The 27949-nt window shown below is 39.6% G+C and overlaps 1 protein-coding gene across 5 annotated transcripts in view; it reads right to left on the reverse strand.

Annotated features, from left to right (window-relative positions):
• Positions 1-10942: 10942 nt before the first annotated feature.
• Positions 10943-27949, reverse strand: part of PER2 (period circadian regulator 2) — a 33449-nt gene continuing 16442 nt past the window's right edge. For all 5 annotated transcript variants that reach the window (XM_065747970.1, XM_065747972.1, XM_065747969.1 and 2 more), the window contains 16 exons: positions 27337-27479; positions 26931-27009; positions 25384-25490; positions 24758-24911; positions 24271-24379; positions 23772-23903; positions 22713-22806; positions 21845-22001; positions 21644-21762; positions 20733-20906; positions 20218-20478; positions 17985-18835; positions 15653-15839; positions 14951-15143; positions 14425-14575; positions 10943-13382 (listed from right to left, as the gene is read on the reverse strand). In XM_065747970.1, coding sequence (XP_065604042.1) covers positions 13233-13382; positions 14425-14575; positions 14951-15143; positions 15653-15839; positions 17985-18835; positions 20218-20478; positions 20733-20906; positions 21644-21762; positions 21845-22001; positions 22713-22806; positions 23772-23903; positions 24271-24379; positions 24758-24911; positions 25384-25490; positions 26931-27009; positions 27337-27479 — 3061 coding nt within the window. In that variant the 3' untranslated portion in view covers positions 10943-13232. The remainder of the gene's footprint in view (positions 13383-14424; positions 14576-14950; positions 15144-15652; positions 15840-17984; positions 18836-20217; positions 20479-20732; positions 20907-21643; positions 21763-21844; positions 22002-22712; positions 22807-23771; positions 23904-24270; positions 24380-24757; positions 24912-25383; positions 25491-26930; positions 27010-27336; positions 27480-27949) is intronic.

Raw genomic sequence — 27949 nt, forward strand, 5'->3', positions numbered from 1 at the left:
GCGTGGCAGCACGCGGACAGCGCGCTTTGTAACGGGGGGCTGTTTGTATGAGAGAGGGGGGAGTGGGATGGGGAGGAGGGAGGTTTTCATAGTAGCGAAGCTCGTCGGTGGACGCACAGCCGTGATCTCTTAACCCTGCCTCATCCTCTCGGCCTGTTTAAGGGGTCCCAGATAACACATTACCTTTTTCTCTTAAGAAAAAGCCCTTGTGCGTTTTAGATCCGGGCAGCTCCGTGAGAAACTCAGTCTGCACCCAGCATTTGTGTTCTGGGGACAGCACGGAGCCCTGGAAGGGGCTCCCAGGAGCAGCTGTGCGTGGCAGCAGCCCCCCCCCCCTCCTGCCTGCAAGGAAGGAAGAGCACCAGGACCCACGAGCTCTGCAGACACTTGCAGCACTGGTGGCAGGGTGCCTTTGGAAATGAGCATCTTGATTCACGTTTGGCTTTTAGCACATTTGAGTTCATTGTGACTTTATGTATATGAGGGTGTCAAATCAATTTTTTTGTTTCTTTTTAATCTTTAATAAAAAAATAGCGAGCTCACAGTGGCTCTCATGGGTTGTGTTGTGCTCTGTCTTAACCAGGAACAGAAGTATTTGTGTCTGCGGAACAATGCTGGTAATTAAGCACTTAGTTCGTGTACTAAGCTACTGTTAGCTCAGGTATTGGAATTCAAGTGTCTCTGTCTAATGCTAAAAGACATGATACTGCATTGAGTAGCATACAGTGATCTGTGGCAGCCTTCCCAGCACAGCTGCCCCTTACCTGCTCCCTTCTCAGAGTGGGGTTGGTAGAGCTGTCCTGACTCCAGCAGCATTGGACACATCCTCTGCTGGGGCAGCACAGCACCAATGTGTGGTTTTGCTTTCACATGCAAAGTTGGCTGGAGCACGCAGAGGTCTGGGAAGGTATTTCTAAAGAGAGAAAAAAAAACAGTTTTAAGGGAGTTGGGCTTCAGCGCTGCTGTACACGAGGTCTGATTTCTCTCACGTCCCTACTGGGAGATGCCAGGTTATTTGTTCTGCAATACCACCTTCCCGAGCACTGGCACTCTAAGGAGAGTAACAAAAGCAATTGTTAAGTTTCTTAATACATGGAAGTTCCCAAACATAGAACAAGCAAGAAAGGAAGCAACCTAACCACCAGGGGATGAGACCTGTAACTTTCCTTTGTTAACAACCCTACAGAACAATAAAAATGGAAACTAAGTACCAGTAGACTGCTCTTTATTTAATGTTACCTGAGGGGGGCAGGTTCTTATTGAAGATTACCATCAGATCTAGCACAAAAACAGAACAACTCATTTCCCTTTGAACTGGGAAGAAGGGCGAGAACCAGCTCTCCAGGAGGCAGTGAGAGCTGCTGTAGTGACCTCTGCTTAGGGAGGGAGGCCAGCATTTGAAGTGTAAATGAGGGAGTAACCTGGGACACTTGCACTAGTAGTAACACCCTACATGCAAGATGACCCCTTGGACTGAGCCTGCCCCACTGACCCAGTGCAAGGTCACATTTTTATTTTTAAACAAAGCTGCTTCCCCCAGTTACTACAGGCCTGACACCATAGCTTTTGCTCACCTAGCTAAGATAACAACACCTCCTCTATTAACACATAACTTAGCAGGGTCACATAGTGCAGTGACAGCTTCACCTGCCACCCAGAAACCACCTTTCTATCCCGTGCTCCCAGGGAAATAGGGCCACAGCTCCCAAGGGTTGGGCAAGGCCAGGAGCCCTATGGAGATGGGCAGCCCATGAAGAAGCACAGGACCAGAGGCAAGACAGTGCTGTGCATAGCCCACCCCCCAGTGGACAGCAGCAAGCCCAGCTGCACAGCAGAACTGGGCAGCAATCCCACCTGTGCTCCCTGGGTTGTTTGACATCTAGGGCTGCAGCTGTTGCAGGAATACAAGAGGCAGCTTTGGCTCAGCTTCATTTCCAGGAGATGAAAAGGGCTGAGTTGAGGCTCTTCTGTAACACCGCTGTGAGAGCAAGAGCAAATCCTGATACTTTGGTGACAGAAACACAGCGGAGAGTCAACATAAATTGCCAGCTTTGATTCAGCCCTTCCCACAACTGGGGGCAACATGGTGCACCTTGCACATGAGCCATGGCAGAACTGAAGGCTGCACCTATCCCACTGCTGCAGAAGGAGCTCCACACGTGCTGGCCGTGGCCTTCAGGACAGGTACTGGGTCAGCTGCTGTCCAAAAGCCAGAATGGGTAGCCAGGGCCATGGCAGAAGGGCAGCACTCCTTTCCCATGCACAGTTCTTCTTCCTGTGTTGGCTGAAAGAGGCACCACTGCTAGAGGGTTTTTTTTTTTTAAAGTGTCAAAAATATTTTAGAAATACATTGGCAATAAGGGGTTTTTTTGTTTGTTTTTAAATCCACAAATTAGACTGACAGAAAGTTTACATCCTCTGAGTAGGTGTTGCTGGTTTTACCATTTGCATTTCTGTACCTTATTGCAAAGGTGTCAAATCTGACACTTTCCTGACACAGGCAGGAAGAGGTGAGGTTCTGGGGTGGGACTGGGGAAGAAGGAGGGGAAGGAAGGGCTCCAGCAGCTTGGATGAAAAACCAGAAGCCTTTTCAAGTCCTTTACAGAAAGGACTGCTTTTATTTTCCACTCCAACAGACAATTAAACAGACTATCTGATCTGACAGTGCACTGCATTGTAAAGGGGGAGAGGAGCAGCACACAATCAGAGGGACACTCGTTTGATATGCAGTTGCAGAACAACTGAAAGAAAAGCTCTTTGCATGCCAGTCACTCACACCTGTCACAGGGGAAAAGTGCTCCCTGTTAACCAGTTCAGCAGAGAGGACTCTGTTCAAACCTCTCCTAAGCTACTGGCCATACATACCGGGTCTTTGTTGCAGCCCTCAGCCAGGGTGCAGGCTGAAGCTTTCAGGCTCTCCAAATCTACAGGCATCTTCCTTTGTCACCCACCAGCAACTATCATTCTGCAAAGTTTTCACCTGCAAAATAAAGTCAACATAAAGACCCTCTCCATGGTGAGCAAGTGCCCACAGACAACTTCCCCAGGAGGCAATCCAGTCCTGACATCCACAGCTGTCAGAGCTCAGGTTTAGGATTCTCCCATTTATGGCCCCACCTCCAAGCATCAGCAGCAGACACACTAGCACAAATAGAAAGAGGCATCCAGCCCCAACTGCTTTTCTCCCGTTGGAGGACATGGGTGCAGACACACAAGTTTTACAGATCTGGTGTTCAGCTCTTAGAACACACAAGGACTTTTGCCCCAGCAGTTCTTCCCTCTCCCCACTAAGGAGAGCAGCAGGGCCAAGCAGCACGTCCCCTGCTGAGCTCTCCCCAGCAGCAACAGCTTGGGCTGTGCTCCCTCAGACCACTGAAACACAAACCAGTACAGATGGGACCCAGGAGAACATCCTCCCATTCCACAAATGGGCACAAAGTTGTGAAGAAAGTCATGCAGGAAGCACATGGAAACTCAAGGAACAAAGCAATCTACCAAAACAGCTGGCTGAGCCACAAGACTATATCCTTCCTCCACGTCTTAGGATGTATTTTCATTTTCGTGCATGAGACCCCTGGTTCAAAGTTGTGTTTATGCATTCACATACTGATGTCTTGAGCTAGCAGTTACCTGAATTGATAGCATCACTACATTGTGCACACGGAGCCTCTTTGACTCCTGCATGAGCTGAGAGAAGAGGGAAAAAAAGATCCCACTCTACCTCTTTCCATGGGATTTTTAGTTTCCTGTGGAAGCTTAGTATTCAGTTATTGTTTTCTGCAAGTGTTAACCTCATTTCTGCATTTTAATAAAGTTAAAAAAAAACATGTATATATCAAAACTGATGTGAAAGCATTCAAGCATGAAAATATATCTTACAGCAGAACATTTTAATCTAGTTGAACAAGACAATTGAGGGCAATTTGATTGGTCATACTGCACGATGTCTGTCATATTACGCTCCTTCCAGCTGAGCCTTTTAATCCAATAACATAGAGCCTCAAACACTGGGAGCTACACAGAGAGTTCATGTGATCATTAAGTTTGGAAAAGACCTCTAACATCATCTGGGCCATCCATTCACACACCACCAATATTACCCACTAAGTCCCTCAGTACTGCACCCAACCTTTCCAGAAACACCTCTGGGGTGGTGACCCCACCATGCTCCAGGACAGCAGTGCCTGAACCTCCCCTGGCACAACTTGAGGTTGTTCCCTCTTGTCCTGTCTAACTGTTTGAAATGACAAGGTAAACAACATTCAAATCAGAAACTGAAGAAGTCATGAATTCCCTTTCTTTCTGTGTCATCAGGTCCTTCCCAAAGCAAATGCAAATTGCTTTGTGAAGAACTGAGAAGACTTTATAAAACTACAGCATACTGCCAACTGGATTAGATGACCCTCTCTACTCTTACATTTCTTAAGTATAAAACTACTGCAGTTTGCAGTCTTAGCTTTCACATTGAACTCAGACTCAAATTATAGACTTGAAAGCATAGCAGGTAGTTTTTCTCTGCAACTCAAGAAGCGTAGACCTGAGGCATCCTCCAGCACACTGTTGCAGACAGCTCAGGAATTACCCTGAGTGAATTACCCTCAGCTGAACTCTGCAAAGGCTTAGATCGTTTAGGTACAAAGGAAAGCAGCCTAATTTAAAATCACCACCAAAAAGGTACGATTCAAGAGTATCCCTAAACGACATGCCCACTGCGTGCAAAGGGGGATTACTGGGAGCCTGGGTGCCCTCTCAGTTACGTGCTTCAGGAAGGATTTTGTCTTCAAAGGGCCCTCTAAGCAAGCTTCACTGTTTCCACATTTGGACCACTCACAAATGAGGCGCACTAACAAAACATCAGTTTTGTTCTCCCTAAAACTGGCTTTGCCAGAACCAATAGGAGCCACACAGGGTCATTACAAAATACTTTCTCCTGTCACCATGCAAGTACTTGCAGTTAACATCCCAGAAACTGAGAATGGGGGGAAAAAAAATAAAATAAAAGAGATGGCATCTCCATTGTCAGCCCTGTCAAGGTTTTGCTCCAGCTCAGAGAGGTTGTTCACAGCACCCAAGGGCTGAAAAATCCCCACAGGTTTCTAGGCAATTGTCCTCCTTTGACCCAGCAGACTCTTGTTGGTGCTTGTGAGCTGCTTTTATAAAGCAAGGGAGTCTTCATTACACACAGCTGATCCCCAGTGGAGGTGGATTCAAATTACGCATCAGCCCTTGAGCCATTCCAAAACAACGTACAAGAATCCCTTTCCCCTCAAAAGATCCTTCGCAGATACCTGCTGAGTACTGAAAACTACATCTACATGCCTCTGAGCCTGGTCCAGATCTGTTCTGCCCTTCACAGAAGCCAATTAACTGCTATCAGAAAACAGAAGTGTAACTGAGTCTCCCATGCTGGGAAGAAGGTGTGCATACCATCTTACAGAAATCTAGGATTCAGGAGCATATCTTCACTGAGAAGCTGCCACTCATAGCAGCTGCAAGCTTCCCCCTCGTTAACCCTTCCACTGAATTAGGATTTCCTTAACACACCAACACACTTTTTTGGGAAGTACACAACAGTGATCTAGGAGCAAGCACTGCACTTCTAGGGAGCATTGGGACCCCCGTACAGCACACCCAGGATGCTCAGTAGCTCCCAGGAGTTTTATACGAACCAATGCCATTTTGAAAGCTCCTAAATGCACTTTTTTCTAAAAAAAAAAAAAAAAAAAAAGGCCCAAAAGGCATCATCACTCCATCACACCTGATCTGCCCTGAGCAAATGCACAGCAGCAGCTGCCCAGAGCAGCAGTTATGTGGATGTCAGGACTGCTAAGCTACCAGCAAGTCCATGCCACTGCTTTTCTGCTGCAGGAGGGCACTGGCAGCACTTGGCTGCTCAGCAGTGACCAATGCAGACTGTAGCACAGCACAGCACAGCATAGCAGCCAGCATGACTCAGCGACAGCAGGACAGGCTTCACTCTCAGTTGCTGCAGGAAGCAGGAAAAATGATTTGTCAGAGCTCCATTCCAAGGCCAAAAAAGCCCCAGCGACACAGAGAGTCTTCAAAATTGTGTAAAACCACACCATCCCATTGCTCTGTGCTCACTTAGATCATTCCATCTCCTATTCCTTCCCAAAAGCATCATTCCTTCATTTATGAAATTACAATCTAACCATTTTATTTATTAAATGAACAGACATTCTTACTGCTCTGCCTTTTGCTAGGAGGTCCATCCAATAGCTACAAGGGAGGACAAGCAGTAATATCCTTTCACTTGCTTTAACACTGAGGATTTTTTACTTTAAAAGATGCAATGACAATATCGTACTGATATGCCAGTTGTCATAACAACAATCAGTGACATCTCACTTCTGTATAATTCTAACAAAGCTTCAAAGATGGGGAAAAAAGTACTGTCTCAGTGGTTGTTATCCTGAGGGGAAAAGCAGAGATTAAACAGGAATCTGCCAACAAGACAACCCATGTACACACATCTCCAAGCACAGTCTAGCTTGTCATTCAGATGCAGGCTAACACTGCTGACAACAAATTGTTTTCTAGAAAGGAAAAAAAAAAGATCACCTCGTCTTTTGTGTCTTTATACACCAATTTACAGCTGTTAGAATCAATCAGTTTATAGCAGATACAAGAGGAGAACTGCTGCAAAGAGGCTGATGGGAAAGCTTTCTTGGCTGCCAAAAGGAAAAAGGGGACTCATTCAGACTCATGGGTCTCACTGCTGCCCACAGGAGTCACTGCTGTTTCACATACCAAATGATGCATGCTACTTTTCATCATGCACAAGATTCAAATAAATAATAATTCCTTCTGTTGCTGAAGCACACCGTCACTGTTCGGCCTTCCTCAGATTCCCGTTGGCACTGCACAAACTGCAGAGGAATCAATACTGCTGGAACACAGCTGGGGAGCCTACCTGGTACCACTGGTTTGTTTTCTGTAGTACTTGTAACCATGGCATCTGAGCAGCAAGAAATAAACATGCAATGGCAAGAACGGAAGTGCTTCTATTTCCTGTCCTTCCCCTGAAACAAAGATTTTGGGTTTTTTTAAACATGCATTCTGTACTTACTGTTCTTGTTTTTAAAGAACATTAGTATTAGGAAACTACCTAGACAAAGTTAATTTATACCTGGCTTTAAGTTAAACTATAAATGGATTCATCAGAAGTCTCTGTTGGTTATTTAAGCTTGGTTTTCCAAACCACCAAAATCTGAAGTGTCTGGAGACACAGCTTCTAAGCATTGCTTTTGTACCTGCACTCTTACCATTCTGGCACTTGGTAATTCAGTTTAGCAGAGAAACCAAGAGAACACAACCCTGCACGGGGTTTGGTGCTTCTTTTGCCAAGAGCTCTAAACCTCAACCTCTGCCTCCAGTCTCCTTTTCCTCACCCCCACCCCCCCTCTGTATGTCTAGACACAGAGCAATTTCATCCTTCCTTACTTTGACAGTTTTCTCATTTTTTATGGCCATAGCCCACGGATGCACAGATTTAACCCTGTGCCTGCCTTTTGTCTGTCTGAATTTCAGTACTCCCTGCCTCCACTCAACTGTTCTTTAAGGTCCCAGCACCCACATGACTTCATAGACATTCATCTTTACCTCTCTTAAATTCTCTCTGACAAGTGAGTGCCACGTCCCTCCCAAAGGAAGATAAGCAGTGTTTAGCTGTTGATAAAACTATTTTTAAAAAGGTAGTGTTTAGTGATTTCAAAGAAGAGGCAGTGCCCTTTGGACCTCTGTCATTATCTTCTTCCTTCAATTCTTTCAAGAAAGTCACAAACCATAGTGCAACAACCCAAATGTTTCCAGAGCAACAAACTGACAGGTTCTATATATAACCCACGTGTCACAATTCAGTCCTCATCTTATCTAAGTGTTAGAGGTATGGCAACACACAATGCTTGGAAAGTTCCAGATACATTTAATGAAGCAGTTTACTCAAAAAGTGAGTCTTGGCAATCCCCTCCAATTAACTACTGTGTGCACTGATAAAGTATTATAAAGTCTATTAAGCTTGGAGATGGCTGCTGGCATCCATCCTCACGAAGAACAAATAACACATGTCTCTCATCAACACGCTACTCTCCTGAAACCAAATTTTATGTTTGAAAGCTTTAAGTTCTCTTTAGAAATACTCGAATAAGCAAGTCTGACTGTAAGTCAGCTAGGTGACGAACACCATCTCCATTTATAAACTCCTTAATCACATTAGGACATAGTGCTGTGCTTCTTGGATCTAATTTACTGCAGGCCCACTCAGACACACTGATGATTTACATTATGCTGGCCAAGATATCCTGACCTTCCTACTTTAGTTTGTCCTCTTGAAAGGCACTATGGGCAGCAATGTTGCTCAATGACTTCCTGAGCATTTGGACCCTTTGCCAAATACATGCCAAATACATTCAGAATGCCAAATACATTCAGAAAGACTCCACCTGTAAAGCCACTGCTGTCAGCCTAAATGAGTAGAAGTTAACACCATAAACTTCATGGGCCTATGGACACTAAATTAGGAGAAATAGGCTGTCCTATATCACTTCAAACTACTTCTATCAGTAAGTGAAGTCTGTGAAAACATTTTCAGTTACATAGCCTGGTTTGGTTGGTGCCATTTCACGCAGATTCAGACACTGACATTCATTTTGCTAAAAACTTATCAAACAGCACCCCTCACCAATCCAACAGATTTTCCCTGAAAACCCAAGCTACAGACTTCTGGAAATTCCATACTTTAAAAATCTAAGAGTTGGGCATCAGCTTCTAACAGCAAAGTGCATCCATCAGGGTAAAGATTCCAAGTGGGTTGGTAGGACTGCTGTGCACAGGCATTTTCATAATCAGATCTTTGTATTGATTTCAGTTATTAAAACTGAAAGTAATCACCTCGTCAGCAGTGAAATTAGGTGGCCTGTCTACACCCAAAGCTTTAAAAACTTCCATTCAAAGCACTTTGGTAATCATCTTCTCAATTATGCACAAGTAAAGAGAAGGGAAGAAAAATTCCTTCATTCATTATCAGGGAATCCTTCATCGCTGCCATGCGATGAGAGCCTAAGCCTTTTCTTAAGTCATACCCATAAAGCAAACTGACAAGGTTGTTATAAACCTTCCATACCACCCCTGAAAACACCATCCTCAATCACTACCACTGGAAAAAAAAAAGAAAGGAGCTGGTGAGCTGTTCACTACCTTGTCCAGCAGATCTGCCAAGCTACTTGCTCATAAAGGGTTAGGGAATACTGGAATATCTGGAAGCTACACTTACAGAAGTTACTTTCTTCCTAAGCTGTCACTTTGCCAGAAGCATCACGTTCTTGAGACAGAGGCTTATCATTACATTAGTTTCTTTCCATCTTTCCTGGGAAGAAAAGAAAACAATCAAGGATATTGATGCTTAATAAAGAGAACAAGTGTTCTCTAAATCCATGACAGCAGGCTAAAATAGGATGCTTTTCAGTACTTCATTCCTCCTTTCCAGTAAGATATTTTATATTCATGTTCACTATCACTGGGCCAGCAACATTTCATTAGGAATTCTCCCAGCATCTTATCTGAAGTTAACAGTTACAAATCTTCACCTTTACATCAAAGGTAATAAACTCAGTAGCTCAGGGAAGCTGAACAGAGGAAGAACAGGGGCAGCAAAAAGACTCAGTCACAGGACACCAGTGACGCCTAGGGGCTACAGAGGTGGGAGAAGCTGTCAGACAGTGCCTGCTCCCAGCAGCTCTGCTGTGCTAAGTGAGCGCTTTTGTGAGTACACATTACCAAGGTGGCAAACACATGAAGTCACATTTAGCTTGTAACCTTTGTACGTTCACAACTGGGGAACAGATTACCAGAAACAGAAATACTTGAAACATAATCTATCAGCAGCACTTTGGTTCTCAAAAAGTAATATACAATTATCAAAATTTATATCCAAATATGCATGTTAATACCACCTCACCTGCATTGCAGATACCCAGAGTTGTAGTTCTGTGAACTGCTTTACCAGTACACCTTTTGCATGTTTTGTTACACGAGGGATCCACGGTGCTACGATGACCAAAGCATTTTCAGACCTCATGTAATTAAGGTCAGCTCAGAAGAATTCAATGGAACTTGCTGAACAGATCATCCAAGCACACCTCAAGATGCAGTAAATCCAGGCAACACTGTACACACCACAAGGTTTTTACCCTTGGTGTGAAGGCAAATCACCTTTGAATTTTTTGCACAAAAAAACCACCGTGTTTTTGTAGCTTGCAAGTACCTGGATCCCTCGTGACCACACTAAGAATAGCATCAGCTATCCAATTCAGATCTGATAGCCTGTGTATTTCCTAATCTACATAGGAGGAGTGAGGTGGGCCAAAGCAAGATCCCACACCCACTTAGCTTCACACCAGCACTGAGAAAACAAACACTCAGAATTCCCCACTTTCTCCGGCCACCAGAGTACAGAACAAGAACTTCAGAACAAAAGTTTCAGCAATCTTCAGTTTTACACCACAGAGGAAGGTGACTAATCACCATACAACTCACAGTCATAGGGCTTAACCAAGATTCTCTACCTATAAGCTACTGCTATAAAGCTACAAGAGGACAGAAGTACTTAAAGATGACACTGAACAAAATAAAAAAGGACAGCATGTCTTCTGCTGCTTTTTAGAACTCAGCCACGTACCTTCTTCCAGGTATGAGTTTGCACACACTTTCAGAATGACTGGTCAATATAAAGATTCTGCCTTACCTTCCACCACTAAGCTTTCAAGTCAGACAAACAGGCCACAGTTCAGCACAGCAAGCCACAGCTAACTTGTGGCAACTGACACAGCTTGCACGTTCTTGTTTGGGGGACCAGCTCAGAACTGAACTGCAATATGAGTATTTTTTGCTTCCTACATGGAGTAGAAGGCTCAAAAAACAGAAAGACAACTAAAAATATATCTGTTTTATTTACCAGTTTTCTAAAAAGCAAAGTCATAAAAATTAGTCACAAGTGGCAAAACCAAAATATATTGCACAGTGTACAGAAAACATCGTTGACATGTTGACAAAGTGTCATCACAAATAAATCATCTTACAACAGCTTGGAAAAATTACAGCTTCAGAATCTTATCTATAAATGGAGGCATGTAGATTTAAAGTTACAGGAAAATATTTAATACCACCCTGTAAATGCAAACACTTTAAGGATGCAATAATAAGACCGTAATTAAGCACATCCACAAAATGCTCTAAATATACTTTTCTCTTCCTTTCACTAAGTTATGCTTACAAGATGGTCATTGAAAACAAGAAATGAGAACGAAATGAAAAAAGAAAGAACAACAAAAGAAAGCATGCTAAAGCAAAGAAATTCACAAAGTGGTTGAAAAGTCCCTGAAAATCATTTGTTTAATAATGATGCACTCCTTTATATATAAAGCTTTTATTTTTCCCAAACCCTGGTCCAATTAAAACTATGTGTGTTTACATGTAATAATAATAAAAAAAAGGAATATGTAATATGCTGGTATAGCTGCACTGTTCCATGTATGATTGAAACATTTAATATATTGGACTTGAACACCAACATCTTAAAGTTTCTCGTTCAGTTTATATACATGTACTGAAGTTTGATCCTGCAGAACTATTAAAGACAGGAATCAGATGACACTGAGTGTTTCACACTCCATTTCAGATACTCACTTTTAAAGCAGCGATTCTACTTGCTTCGTAAGTTCACACGCTATCTGAAGAACCTGTCTTGACTGCAAGTTTCCTTAGGATGCTGTCCAATTAGTAATTAATTCCAACGTTTCTTCCACTAAATAAATACCAGTCACATCAGCATGGCTTTGGTGGTGCCAGATCTACCTTCACGTCCTCTTTGTATGCAGAGAGAAACATTTTTATATCATCAAAATAACATTAAATTTTGGTGAATAGAAATGTTATGTCAATAGTAAAAAAAAAAAAAACAACAAACTTTAATGAAAAATATTTTAAGACAAACATAGCAAAGTTAATTGAGTTTTTCCACGTTCTTGACCCCCACGACCTACAAGCTGACATCTAGCAATGCTGCAACTAAATTTCTTCTAACTAATCAATATTGATAGTTACTCTCTTTTGTTCTCTTCCCACATCCGACACATACAAACAGCGCGAGGACAAAGTACACAAATTCAAGTTGATACAATCGCTGAGGCATTAAAATTAAATCCTTGACAGGAAAGGACTCCAGCCACACCAAGTGCTAGAATATGTAATCTGTGAAAGTCAATGATATTCCCAAAATCTCTTTTTATAAGAAATATCTTCCAATTATGAGAAATTTCTGATCCTCTCTTGCCACACGCAACTTTGATGTTTGTTTAGCCAAACAGAAAAACAGACAGCCAACATCCTAACAGAATAAACCAAAAATAAGGGTTAAAGTTACACCACACTTCATCTCAGTCACTGGAGCACACACAGTCATCCTGTGTGTTTTTAAGTTAATTTCTGAGCAGAGATTTGTGTATAAATTCTCAGAAATCATGCTTCAAGGTAGTAAGCAGTTCACAGAATTGCAGTGTCCATTGCAACAAGAGGCTACAGAGTTGTCGGCGCTCACCCACACTTTCTGAAGCAGCCACGTAAGCACTTTAACCCAAGATCATCTTACAAAATGAGTAACATTTCTCTTAAGCAAAAAGTTCCTATAGTCAAAACTATAGGAAACAAAAGAGGATGGGTCAAACTGGTATGAAAAGGGCAAGTGTGAACTGATTTTCTTGAAGATTATTTCTACTATGCTGGACCATTTCAAATATTAAGAGCAATGCTAAACAGCTTCTAAGCACGATTCCTAGAGCAATTTATAATGCTGAATCATTACTCAAAGGAGATTTGAAGAACTATGTTTACAAGGGGACTTTCAGTACTCACAGTACTCACTGACACACTCAGTAGGCATCAATGAAAGCTTTTATAGTTTACAAAGAAATACTTGAGGCATATAAGTGCAAAATATGAGTCTGTTTCTTTAAATAAAAGCTATACCATCTTCAACAATGTCCTTACTGGGAAGAGATTGCCACCATTTAAAAAGAGATTCTTTCACAAATGACTCTTTTAGAGCAAGAAAAACATTTGTTTTATGAACCAGATTCATCTTGCTGGAAACAAGATTAAAACCTTAACGGATCATCACTGTAATTTTGAAGCAGCTTTAAAAGCAACAGGCTCAAAGGCTATGTTTGTTCTTCACTGACTTGACTCAGGGAAACCAAATTGTTCTCCCCACTGTCTTCAATCATTTCATTAAGGTCCATTTCATGGATTTCTTCATCATATGATGTATAAAAATTGCTCTGTATATTGTCCTCACAAAAAATACATTCCTAAAATAAAATGAAAAAAATATTAAGTCAAAGAAAAAAAGGTTTTCTAAACACCAGTCCATTTGCACGTGCCCCCTGATTCCAAAGGAACCTGTAAATCTGCTACACTCAGGTTTATCCCATTCCCACACAATTTCTCCCACACAATCAGTTAATAACATGTAAGTCAGTACATGATAACAACTCTACTGTGAACAGTTACACCACAGAACATTGACATTTCTAACATTTTACAAGCACTGTAAAACACCTTTTCCTACATTTGATTGCTAGCACTGTAGTAATACGTTCACATCAACTGCACTGCTTGAGACTGAGGGAAGTGCAGTTTCACACCTGCTGGATGCTCTCACATTAATCTGCAGTACCATTAACAGCAGGAGAAGGATCTATTCAAATTCTACTGCATTGACTTTCGAAGCACCCATAAACACAGAGAGCTTTAGCATTTGATAGCTTATCTGAAGAAAGCTACAAGTGATGGAGAGTTTAGGGAAGTAGAATGCAATCAGTTATTTGTATTTACTGATTATCTGTGAATCTTACAACCACAAAGAGTCCCTTTTTTTTTTTTTAATTTGTTTCCTGAGTTATTAATCTACTTATACAAGCTAGACAAGAGATGATTCTGCAGGAAAAATTCAGCACAGAGAAGGAAAGCCGTATTCCCATTCACTGCACACTTTCAAGGAGGAAACAGGTTTCTGCATTGTGTATAGAAACTTACACGTCTCTCACATCACACGAGACTTTCATGCAATGAAATTGCTGGCTGCATTGATGTATGATTTCAAAGAGATGCAACATAGCTAGAAATAACAAGACAATTTCTTATATCAAATTCTCTACCACACTTTTCTATTGGAAAGATGATCTCTGGTAAGATAAATCAAGCCAGAAGCCACTGCAAAGCAAGTCTGGTTTTAACTTTTCCTCAGTACAACTGACCAAGCTTTCCAAACAGGAAAGAAAAACTAACACAGGCAGCTAATAATGTAAGCATTGTTATACGTGCAAAAATAACAAACTAATTTAAACTTACAGAATTAGCAACAGTCTTTGGCAGTCCACCTTGCTGGATCCATGGATGAACTTCAATAAGCTCTCTTTTTTGGTCTTCTGTAAATTTTGGCTGTAGTTTCTGCATTTGCTTTAGTTTCAGCTTATCTTCTTTTAAAACTGTCTCCAAATCTCTAAAATGAAATGCATTCAGAAACTGAGCCTCAATACTTCCAGTGCTTCAAGCCTACATAAAGTTACACGATCAAATCTGAGCTTTTTTTGTTTTTAAATTATTTTTGTTCTGGATTATTAAGCGTCACAAATGTGACACTGGAAAAAAGTTGAGCGTGATTATTTCAGCAGCAGTCCACATTTGCAGACAACTTCAATGCCATCTCTGCTGGCTCACTGTCTTTCCAAATCTCACTGAAAACAGCTTTCTTAGAGCTATTCAAGCAGTACTATCACTGAAACAAAGAAGTTGTCTTCTCTTGAGACAGTGATTCAGTTCTCCCCGCTCCCCCAGCGTGTATGCATTTTATGGAGGACTAAGGTGCTGGAATTACCGAGAGGGAATCTGGTAAGTCATCATAACAGTGTCATCCGTGTTTGCCATCAAAAGCCATATAGGATCCTGAAGGACATATTTAATGAAGTGCTCACTTTCTTCTATTTCTGCCTTCATTTTTGTTTTATGATGATTTTCTGAAGAATCGATACTCCCGAAGTATTTGCTGGTATGACTCGTTTCACTACTACCTTTAAAAAAGAAATTAAGCTTCATTACGAATTGTCAAATACATAGATTATCTCAGTATTTTTCAAGCCAGAAACTGTTGAAGAGAACTGAAAGTGAAAAAAATATATATCACCAGCATTTTATTTTAAACAGAAGGTACTCCTCTTCCCACTTAGATAACAGCTTTAACGTTTTTAAAAACCAATCATTAATGCTAAATCTCTATTAAATTGCAATAGAATAATTAAAAGAAAACAAATCTGAAACACCAAGGATTATGGCATTCTCTCTTCACGAATCCCTCATGCCTATGAAATATTTTATAGACGATGTACACACACAAAGAATCAGAAGTTCTGTACTGAAAATGATAGCAGAGAGGACTGTCATGTGATGCAAGGAGAAATCAAGAATGAAGATTAAATACAGGAATGATTTTCCCATAAAGCACTCTAAAGTTTACAGGATGATGCAGTACATCACACTCCAAAGCTTCCAAAATGCAAAGATTATTCACTGCCTGTGTTACCTGTTCTGCTCCCTGACATGTCACAGCCATTAGATCCTGACCCTAGAGATTCAGCAGCTGCAGACACACCGCTCCCTGATGAAGCTGAGCCAGTTCCTGAACATGCATCTTCTTGAAGTAAAATATCAAGCAGGACACTGGACATGGAAAGCGCATCACTATTTTGAGCATCCATTGGAGACTCAGCCTGGTGATAAGGAGAGAAAAAAACAACAACAGAAAATTAAGGTCATCTCATCTCCCATTCCTTATACTCAGCATTAATCCACCTCATTTGGTTTTCCCCCCAGAAGGGGAATAATGAAGTGGACTAGTAGGCAGGCACGTGGTCCTTCAGTAAGATAGAGATTTTAACGAAAATTCTCTAAATAAATACACAATACATGGTGTGGTAAGGAGGGCAACTGCTTTTAAGTTTTGACAGACTCCACTGTTCTGGGCAATGCAGAATTCCATCAAATCAGCTAAAATATGCTAATGGTTGCTCCTAATACAATCTACCTCGGACCTGAATAAAAAGTCCTTCACTTATTACTCTTAATGCATCATGAGAAGGCAGGCATTCCCAGATAAAGGTTCCTAGGGAAGGTAATCTGTGTGTTTTTAAGATAAAGAGCATTAGTTACCAATTTGTATTTGTTAATACAGACTGCTAATAGAACTAATCTGTTAATAGAACTGCTATAAGCTCATAATAAATTGGATTGAAGAATTTTAGAAATCAACACTAACAAATAAGTTAACAGAATACATTGCACTAGCTTCAGATTATCCTCAGTTCTTTCCTGAACTACTGCCTGCTTTGCCTTTACGTTCAAATAAGCGATGATGAAATTACATAAAGTAATATTTTGCAGGTCTATGAGGAACAGGAACTAGCCCTTTGAGGGAATTAAAAAGGATTTCCCATCGAAATTGTTAGTAGTAATTACTGTTATCAAGCTTCTTTTAATCCAGTAGTGACATCTCAGAGCATGTGGTAAGTTAACAGACTGTCAGATATACAAATCAGAAGTGTTTTACATATGTACATATTTGTTCTCAAGATCATGAGACAGCAAGCATGCAATAACAGAATGCAGTAAGTTTTTGCATCGTCTCAATCAAGTTTGGAAGCTTCACAGATTTAAACATATTCCCCTCTGTTCCCCTCTGTTCATCCCCATTAAGAATCAATATCAAGATTTTTAGCTAAAATAAATCTAGAAACTGAGAAAAGTTCTTCACAGCGAGGAACAAGCATGTTCATAAGTTTTTCCTTCCTCCTCCACAATTTCTAATGTTGGTAACTGCTTATGACAAACTATACACCAAAATCATCTAATGAGCTGTTCGCATCGGCACTAATTATGCTTTATCACTGATTACTTGGAGCAGTTTAGATCTCAGACATGCCAGTAAGATCCACAATTTCCAGTGTTTCCTTTTAACAGCATTGAAGTCAAATTGTATTCCATATACACTATCAGATGCAGTGACCAGTTACAACTCACATTAGAAGAAAAGCAGGAGGAAGGAAGATATCCTAGAAGGTTAAGGTTGCATCCCATCAGTGATTTGGCATTCTAAAGACACTGCTGAATCTTGAGACAACACCAATATAGCACTCCTTATCATCATGATAGAAATCCTCACACACACAGCACCCCATCTGAGGTTTGTCAGACTATTTGTTAAACTGAGCCCTCAAATTTACATGTGCCAGGAAGAAAAGCTGAAGTTATCACATAGCTCTGCACAACTTCCATGCACCAAGAAAATGAAATAGCTAATGTCTGAAAGCAATATCTCATACTGTCTTTATTTTGACTCAGTTACAGATAGCTTCCCCTCACTTCTCAGAAATTCACTACCCAAAAACTTCTCAGTAAACATTAGGAAAAAAAGCAAATGAACTATTTGAAATCTATTTCAGTGTTTGAAAATGAATGAATTAGCACTCACATTAAACAAAGCATAACAAAATTGGTTTTGAATTTGCTTTCAAGTTTCCTGGGGTAACTTCAGGAGAACAAGACTGCCTTAATCTTTAAAAGTTAACATTATTTAAATGATTGGATTTCACACTTAGTAAATTCAGATTATGGTAGATTGAATAACTGCAATAGTGACTCCATCTCTAGAGATTACTGATCTGTTAATATCACTAAAATATAAGGTCCACAAGTGAGTTTTGAAAATGATAAAGCAGAGAGAAGAAAACAGAAGAGGGAAAAAGATGCACTATGGGTATCTCTACATTTTAACAACCTTAAATATTCGTAGAGTGCCAAGATTTTAAAAGGATAACAGGAAAAAACCATACGTGCAAAGAGAACATCACCATACTTACTGGTAAGGATCCCTTTCCACTACCATCATCAGCCGTCATGATTTTGCCTACAGCTCCTTCCTCATTTAAAGCCCCATGAAAACCCGCAGGAGCTCCACTTTCCACAGTTTTTGTGTTTTCTTCTAACTGTAGAAGATTCAGAGGAGAACTACACCTTGATTGGAATAAGGGTGGCGAAGCCTGGTCCTGAGGACCCACCGACTGCGGTGTACAGGAACGGGATGGCTCGTTTCGAGTCTCTGTGACAGGGACCTTTTCAATTTCTGCTGGTGGATTATAATGGAATGGTTGCGTTGGAAAAAACGCCTGTTGTGGGAAAGGGCTAGGGGTAGTGAATGGAGGCTGTGCTGGAAATACTGTCTGCGAAGAGAAAGCAGGATGGGGAGGAAAATTGGCTTGGCCGTGGTAAAGTGTTTGAGGTAAACTAGTGTTCATTTCTGGGTAGACATAGTTGGGGAGCACAAGAGCTACAACAGGTGTCATAAGAGGGGCAGAAAACTGGGACGGCTGCATAGGGCAAGTACTTCCCGAGTCTGGCAACTGATTAAAACCAGAGACTGAAGTCTCAGGAGCTGGTGGCACAGCCCCTGCTGCTGCTGGAAAAACAGGAAGAGGATATGCAGGCATAACAGTTGGGAAAGACATCGCTGAATAGCTTGCTTGTGAAGTGTCTGACGGTGACCAGGCTGTAGTATTTAAACCCTGAAGAGGAAAGCGATGGGGGAATTTAGTTCCGGAAGTTGTACTGTCTGAAGACTCCTGTGGTTTAATGCGCTTTGATTTCCTGTTTTTCCCACTTTTCTTCCAAGGCTGATCCATTCCAGAAGTGACATTTCGTTGTCCACGGCCACCTGCAAAAACAGTGACAAAAAGAAAAAACAAGAACAAAAAAAGAAAACATGCATCAGGAAGGAATCTACCGGCAATCTGATGGACCCCCTACACTTTGCCATCCCTAGAAGTTGCTCAGAACTGCAGTTCTGGACTTTAATCCACCCAAATGGAAGGAGGGGAGCAGAGATCAGATTCACTATACCTCTAGCAAGAGGGCTGAACAGACCAGCCAAGGTAAACCATGCTGACATGATTTAGGGGAAGGAAAATAAACAATAAAAAAAGAATAGAAGTGGATCATTTAAGGCTCAGATGTGTCACCCAGTCAGTACAATGGTACAAAACAGTGGCTCCCAGAGGAGCTGCTCTAATCACTACAACAATTACAACTAAAGCAGTAGAGGACACAACTGAAAGCACTTCTGGAGAGTCAGGGTCATACAGGTCCGTAACTGAGAAGGTGAAGAAATTACAACAAAGAAGATAAAGTACACACAGGAATTTTCTTTTGCGAGAGGGAAGAGCGTGCTAACTTCACAAATTCTGTAAGAAAAGCATGGAACCTTTAGAAGTCTCCACCAAGCAATGCTTCCTTAGGTGAGGGCTATCAGTCTCATTTACAGACATGAAAAAATCCATAAGACATCTTTCATATTTAAGTACTTAAATATTTACAAGCTGTCCCGACCTTTAGGTTGTGTAAGGCATATTTAGACTGAAAGTTTATCAAGGATAGAGAACACAGAGCACTTTAGTGTTCCAGAACATGTTTTCTCAATCAAGGACCTGCATATCTATATATCAAAAATGAAAGATAAAAGAATTGGCAAGAAAATGTTTCTCAGCATCTGACTTCTCCTTCAACAAAACTGAAATAGAAACAGTCAGGTCAGTACAAAGCACTTCTGAAATGTCATCTTGAGTTCCTAGCCCTAACAAAACAAATCACCTCACTTTTATGGCTAGCTTGTTCCACTTCCATCCCCCACTGACATTAACTTAATGGCAACCAAACAATTAGATTGCTTCCACCAATAGGAAAGAAGCTGGAAAAAAAGCACTGAAAGACAGATGGAAAGGCAGAAGGAACAGAAAAGCAAGAGAATACAAGCACAGACTGGAGAGTGGTATTTGTCTCTGGAAAGTAGATAATTAACAATAACAATATAATGAACAGATAATAACTAGAACATTAGCTATGGAAACAATTATTATATTTAAAGCTAAATTTCGCTCAATCCTCAAAGCAAGGCTGCCACCAAAATTCCTCTTAAAGACTTAAACATAGTACGTGACTGCCACCACTCACAGTCCTCCCCCCAACACTGTTAAAAATGCAAGTGTCCTCTCAACAGGATTCACTTCCTATACAAAGACAAAAAAACCACTATTGCCATACCACGTTCACCAGGCCTTCCTTTAGGTTTATCTTGTAAGTAGTAATTGCAGTGGGACTGGAAAATATTGAATCTCTTGATTTCTTTGAACTTATTCAAAAAGCTCTGCTCTTCTTTTTGCGTATGCACTGCAAGGACTTCCTTTGTAAGCCCCAGTTTTTTAAATGACTCCTTCTCCTGGTTTACATGTGCAGAGCTGGTTGGAGGGGCAAGAAGTTGGTTATCTAAGAGTTCTGCTCCACTTGGACCATCTTCTACCATTTCTACAAAAACAGAAGGAATAAAAATAATGATCAAGAAAAGTGCTGCATATTCATTTTAAGCTACTACAAATTGTTGTAACTTCTCTTTAAAAGTTTAAGATATAAATTCTGTGCTTATTTATTCAATTTCCCTAAGAACATCTTAGCTATAAATAATGCAATTTAACAAGTAGGTACTACATACGTTCTTGTCTTTGAGGTTATACTTGCTGGAAATCAATATTATGGCAATGACATGTTAGCAGAAATCATACCTAATTCAGGTTGTGGTTTTTTGTCTCCAACATGAACAATGGTGCTACTGTAGCTGCACTGACTTGTGAGTGATACAACGCTTTCAGGCTTGCCAGGTAAGGCCAAAGAAGTTAAGTGAGCACCAACTACTGGGGGACCACTTGATTTACCAGATGTCTTCAACACAGGAGAGTCTATTGAAAAATTAGAAAAATAAAGGAAGTAAATGAATAATATGTAGCTATGGTTGCAGAACAGCAAAGGCTTACTTGTGCTTAGCAAGATTTTAAAAAATGAGTATTTTAATTGAACTCACACATTTTTTACTAAGGATGTTTTAGGAATAGAATAACTTTTGGGCAACTAAATCCAATCTTCTACTCTCAAACACAGTCAAGCCAAGTCTTTACAGTGAAGGACTTCTTGATCTTTCCTGGGCTTTACTCTTCTTTGATGGTATGACTTTGGAAACTTCTATCTTCTCCTAAGATGAAGTCCCTCCCAGCTCCCATCTTGTTTGTTGTACATAAGTTGCATAGCTGGTTATTAGCTGGCAGACATTATGTTTTGCTCTAATCATCTAAGTTCTCTCACTTGAAAGCTATGCACAATAATTCAGCAGAGATCATATCAATCTGTCATAGAACAGTCTCAAAGCATTCCTTGTTCTGTATAAACACTCAGCACAACTCTCAGTGCAAGACTTGAAGTTTACCTTCTCCTGACTAGCATATGCTGGTTACCTGGTCATTCTCAGTCATCTGTGCAAGAAGAAGCTAGCAAATCACCATCCACTCCTATCAACTAGGACTGCAGACAAGAGCAGAAACTGTGTGCCTAACCTATACCAGTCATTATTCTGACAAGAAGTAACAGTCAACTGAATGCTGGCAAAATAAATACATAAATAGAGAAACTAATGTAGTGATACCTCCTAAGGGTTGTATAGCATTAACAGATGCTTTTTGTTCATGAACACCAGAATTCACACTTGTTGAAGGTTCACATTTTCTTTTTGCTGTACCAGGCACATTGCAACTCTCCAAGTATCTAAAATAAAATAATTTAACAGTATTAGATGCATAAGTCTGAAGTCTAGAGCTCAACAGTAATTTACACACTCGTTGCTTACCTGATGACACTATCCAAGCAGCTAATCTGTTGATAAGAGTATACAGGTTGTTCTTTCCATGCCAATTCTTCAGTAGCCACAGTTTTTGGAGTAGCTGTATTTGTCATATCCTTTCCTATTACATCTTTCACCTGACCACCAGAACCATTTTGTTTCTCTGTTAAGAGATTGTTATTGTGCAATCACAGCATTAATCCTTTGAACTTCCCCTAGAAGTTATACTAGAACAGCAGAGGTTTTCATCTATGCATATTTCTTAACAGACCAGAAGTTTCTTAACAACATAGAGCAAGTAAGTATAATAGATGAACTTGTGTAAAGGGCCCCCTGATCTTAGGGATTCTTGAGGAGTAAGGTTCAGTGAAGCTGATGGATTCAAAGGGGACATAATGGATACAGTAAAAAACAGATACCACTAGAGCTGAACTCCTCTCAAAAAGAGAACAAGTTTTAGTGCATAAAGTTATAAAATAAGCTGTTACTCATGTCTATAAAACTTCAATTGCATCAGGAAGATTTTCATTTATTGATTTAAAAATTCCTGAAGTTATGTGCAAACAGGAATAACAACATCCTCCACCTAACAGAAGAAAAAGATATTTGACTGAAGAGCTACAATTAAGGCCCTTCAAAGCAACAGCTGTAGGACACACCTTACCTTCACTGCATGTTACACTACTATCAACTCAGACAGCTGGGTCACATGTTATTCTGTATATTGTCCTTAATCTCTCCACTACATTCAGGGAAACAACAGCACTTATTCATTAAAATTGTTTAGAATGAAACTGGAAAACCTCCTATTCATGTTACATCATTCACCATTGCAATAAACTAGTACTTACTTAAGTTACTAATAATACCTTACCTGCAGAAGGCTCTCTCTTATATTCCAGTTTTCCTTTATTATCAGTGAAAATATGCTGTCCTTTATTTTTGACCTTACGGGCATCTTGACTTATCTGGAAGGAAGCCATTAAAAACACTTATTATGAAATCCTCACACAAGTGATCATGCATAGTGATTCCTAATTTTCTACATAGCTCAAAAGTAATAATTTATATGCAAAACAAAAATTCCAGGAGCTTAATTTGCTTAAGGCACTAGTGGTTAAATACTGGAAAGCAGCAAGCGACTACAGTGGCAAGCACAGCAGTCTGCTAAGCCTGATCACAAAAGCATAAATCAAGTTCAGAAAGTTCAGCTTGAGTCATGTAACCAAAGAAAAATTTAGCTTTCAGAAATCAGCTGCAATTCAGGAGGGCCAAACAAGAATGCCAAAAAGACTTTAGATCTTAGAAGATGGTACAGTTCCTTTGGCTGCAACCATGTTCAATACACTACTGTCCAACTCACTTTGCCTCTATAGCATAGTTCTGATAAGCAAAGGCACAAATTTAACCCTGATGGTTTTTTTTGTTATTATTATTATTTTTAATGTCATTAGTCTGAACAAAAGTTCTGTCAGTTGGCTATAACTTAAAAGTTAACTTTTAAGCAAAAAAACATTTCATTCCTTATTACACAGTGTATTTTTTTGCAGCATAAAAAGGTCACAGGCTATCATTTTCATATGTAGTTATCACTGCATTTTATCATCTTAGAAAACAGGATATACAGACTTTCCCCTCAGAAGAAGCTGCTTTCAAACCTTTTTTTTTGCCCAGAAGCAAGCATATAATGGGCATTAGAATATGCTAACACACTGCCCACTTTCAAACCTGTAATTGTGCTTCAGTACCTTGAGAGTTCATCTACAGTATAAATATTTATTCCTCCTGACAGAAAGCTTTTTTCCATATTAAATGAAAAGAGAACGTTTTCCTTTTACTTCTTTCCATCCTTAATTGGAAAGGCTTATGCTAAAAGTTAAAAACTATTTTGTTTTGTATTTCATATTTGAAATTATAAAAATGAAACACTTACTGTTTTATCCTTTTGTGTGTCATCATTATTATTTCCTGTGCTGTCACTGGAGGATGCCACACTCATTAAGTGTTCATGTGAGCCATTGCTACCCAGACTTCCATAGCCACTGGATCCACTGTTGTGTACAGGCTGTTTAAAACAAATATAATTTCTGCATATCAGCTTTCAATAAAAATAAAATTGTTACTAATAGTTGCACATGAGGTGAAAGGGATTTTTTAGCTTTTGTGTGCAGTTTTGTGGTTATCTTTTGTTTTTGTTTTTTGTTTTAAATTGTTTATATGAAGATGCCATGGCTGCACTAAATCCTTAAAGCTCCAGTTGGTATTTAACACACTTAAGTGAGTCATGCTTGGCAACCAAACACAAATAGTTTCCAGGACTGTAGCCAGAAATCCCAACACAGTGGAAGATAGCTAAGCAAAACATCACATTGAGATAAACACCCTTTCTTCAGTGGAAATTTAAAACACTGACACAAAAGCACATGCTGTACCTGTAGTAACAGCCGATATATTTGCTCTGTGATCTCCTGAACGCTGGGGTGAAGAATTCTGTCCTCTGTATAGTTGGGAGCAGCAAAGACATCTTCATTTAAGGGACCCCTGCATAAACCAAACATATCCCATTCCATTACAAATGCAAGTACTTGAATTGCAGAGAGACTGCATCCTCAATTTGCCATCTATATGTAGCAAACAGGATCTGATCATTATTCTATTGCATATAAGACCACTGAATCTGATAAAATGAACATCCTTACTCACTTCAAGCATAGCTTCTCTCCTAAAGCAACTCTTGACAGTACTGACAAAATATGAAACAGATCAAGTTTCCCTTATTTAAAGCAGCTACTACATCACTGAACACAAATATAAGAAGGAAACAATTTGTATTGAGGGGGGATTTTTTCCCCTCTCTAAAACCTTTAAGGATCACTACATAAGCTGAAGGGAAGAAAAATATCATGACTATTAACTTACGTCCTAACTTTGTGTCTTCCAATGATAAATGAAACCTTTCGACTCCAAGGATTGATGAAACTGGACCAGCTAGTGTCCATGGTTATATAATCTCCATTTCTTGTGCAAAACCTGATTGGTGAATAGTCAAAAGGCTGTCCTCCATACTGAAGTACTGTTAAGAATGATACAAAGAAGTCAGTTTCATACTTGCAGCTCTAATTAATGACTCAGAGCTTATCATGGTTGAAGAAACAGCTTTACATTTTTATAGTTTAACAAATAAACATTGCAAGAATGGTTCACTCTTCTCATTGACTGTTTATGAAATGAGGAATACTACAATTTAAAGTATGACAACTTCTATCATTGCATTCTCAGGCCAATTTTCTTTACATATGAAATATTCATGTACAATTTTGCTTACAGCACATATACTTAACATCAAAAATAAAAATGAGAAAGTAACCAATCTCATCAATCTCATCAATTAAGAATCAAGTTGTAGAGTAAAGGAATTCTTCAACATCTAATTACTCAAAGGAAAAAAAATATAATCTCCAATTTGCTTATGCCTTTTCAGATGTTACTTTCAACTTTCATGGAAAAAAAAGAAGTATTTATTCCACAGCAAAGAGATCACCTACTTTTTTTGTGGATTGCTAGCATTAAGGGTCTGTCATTTGGGTGAAGATGCACCAAAACCGGTGTTCCTATTAAGTCCTGAGGTAGGTAACCCAACAAGGGTACTGCTCTGGGGAAAGAAAAAACAAAGAAAAACATTTATTTGAACTAAATCAAGTGAAAGAAATACGTACTTAATCTTTAAAACGTTTCCATCCTAAGTTTTATTCTTTTTCCTCTAATTTGCCAGCTTAGTGCCAGCACAATTTGAACAGGGCTGTTTGGTTTGTTCTTTTTTCCTATTTGTTTCCAACATTACAAAACAGTGCACCAACCAAACCAAAGTCAAGGAGTATGCTACAGCAGTTCTCCTGTCTTTTCTATGCTGCCTAGCTCTACAGGCTGAGTACTTACCCTAATTTTAAAAGAGCATTAATATAATTTAATCTTATAAAACTCTCATGAAAGTAAATAGTACCCCCAATCTATGGGCTGCAAGCCAAGGCTAAGGATCACACAGGATTACTGTAGCTGAACCAAACAGGGCAGTTGACTAGGGTACAAGAAAACTTTCTCACAGGCAGGTTATGAAATCAACTCTGCAAGGAAGCAAGCTTATTAATGAGAATAAATAACTACAATTAATGTGCTCTCATTCCTGCAGAGTATCTTCTTCTAATGATGGGATTAAGTCATTGAATTTATTGAGCTCCAGGAACAAGGGATCAATCCAAGCATTGAGATGCTTTTACGGTAGCCAACTTAATTTTCACTAAAAATAAAAATTAAAAAAAAAAAAAAGATAAAAGATAAAATCCCACAATGTCACAAAAAAAAACAACCCACGCGAAACAAGGGAAAGGGAAAGCAAAAGGAAGGAAAAAGAAAACCTTTATTTTCAACTCAGGAATAAGTGAATTTGCTCTCATGTTCTTAAAAAAATACTATATTTCAAAGCACATTCCTTTACTTAAACACTTTAGAACATCAAATACACCTCAGCCTCCTATGCCTTCAACAATTTTTCAGTGTAGTATCCTCCATTCTCTTCATAGGCTTCCAATTTCTATCACCCACATCCTCGAGAAGGTATTAAACAAAAGCAGAAACAAACAGTCCAGAAGACTAAAAGAAAGTTCAGTTTACATCTTAGTTTCTGAGCCTCTGTGAATGACTTAAATTCACATGCATCATATCATATGCTGATAGTTTTACATGAACTATCATCAGCTTCCATGACTGTCAAAACAACATACAAGCTTCAGCCAGAAGAAGCTGAGATGATCAATCATGAACACAGAATATGTTGTTTGATGATTTTTTTTTAAATGATGTAACATTACATTCCATAGACTTAATTAAAAAACAGAATCCTCATGCAGGTAATGACTGCTGACACAGGCATTTTCCTGTCAGTGGATTCCATTCTTTGAATTTTTGTTGAGTTTTGCTCCAGATGGAAAAACAAAAGAACAAGTTGTCAGCAGGCAAACAGTTTCCCACTTAAAGACCACAGTGTGAAGTGCTTTCATACTTTTTTATTTACTCTTTATTTACTTAAGTTATTTACCTCTCATCTACATCCTGGAACAAACAGGTTGGTGTGTGTGTAGTTGTAAAAATTCTTTTGTCTGGAGGAATTCTGGGTGCTGAGAGAAAAAGATAAAGCAGGTTAACAAGTATATTTCACATACATAGATTACCTAAAACTGTTTTAGTAAAACGCTGAGTAAAATCTAGAAGTCTGCCTAAGAGCATACAGGAAAGCAAGTTGTTATTTCACAGCCTCTCAGTGAGGGCTGAGAACAAAACCAATTCTCTTGCACTTTAATGAGATCAATGATGGTACTCAAATATATTACTTTTCTTAGGCTGAAATGCAGTTATGTAAACTGCACAGAAATTCCTGTAGCAAAACACTGAACAGTTCTAGATTTCTCTAAACCAAACTGCTCTTTGTTCACTGAAACAATTACCTTCATAACCAGAATGCACTTTTTCTGCAAGCAGCACACAGCAAAGTTGGTCCTCTGCCACTTCTGGATCTTGTACTTTTATAAGGTAAGGAGTCATCCGAAATGGGTGATAGCAAATCTCATTTTCACGCTCCTTTCCTGCACTAATAATTAAACAGCTATTATTATTTGCACAGATTCATCTCATGCTGAACAAAATTTTATCTACTGTAATTTCCTCAATTACAAGAGGGCTGAATAATTGCTCCTAGAACAGCACCAATGAATCTTGCTTCCTGAGTCTTCAGTAGAACAGAACCTAATTCAGATGGCATCCCTTGCATTTTGACTGCAATAAAGCATTCACTGTCATCTTTACTGCTTAAAATAAGATCCATAGGTGTTTTAAATGGAAATTGCATGGAAAAAGAAAGTTCTCCTTTTATGACAGACTATTTTATTGATTCAATCATTTTAATCTGATACTGAGCATCATTTTAACCATCAGAGAGATTAGTTTTATTTTATGAAGACTGTTATAACCATTAAGTCAATAATTAAATACCTTCCTTTACTCAGTATTTATCCTGATTTAAAAAAAGAACAAAGTCTCAGAAGTTCTCACCTATAAAAA

Source organism: Cyrtonyx montezumae, unplaced genomic scaffold (assembly GCF_038088225.1).
Source record: "Cyrtonyx montezumae isolate F1298 unplaced genomic scaffold, pur_monq_1.0 scaffold_5, whole genome shotgun sequence".
In the NCBI taxonomy this organism is placed as follows: domain Eukaryota; kingdom Metazoa; phylum Chordata; class Aves; order Galliformes; family Odontophoridae; genus Cyrtonyx; species Cyrtonyx montezumae.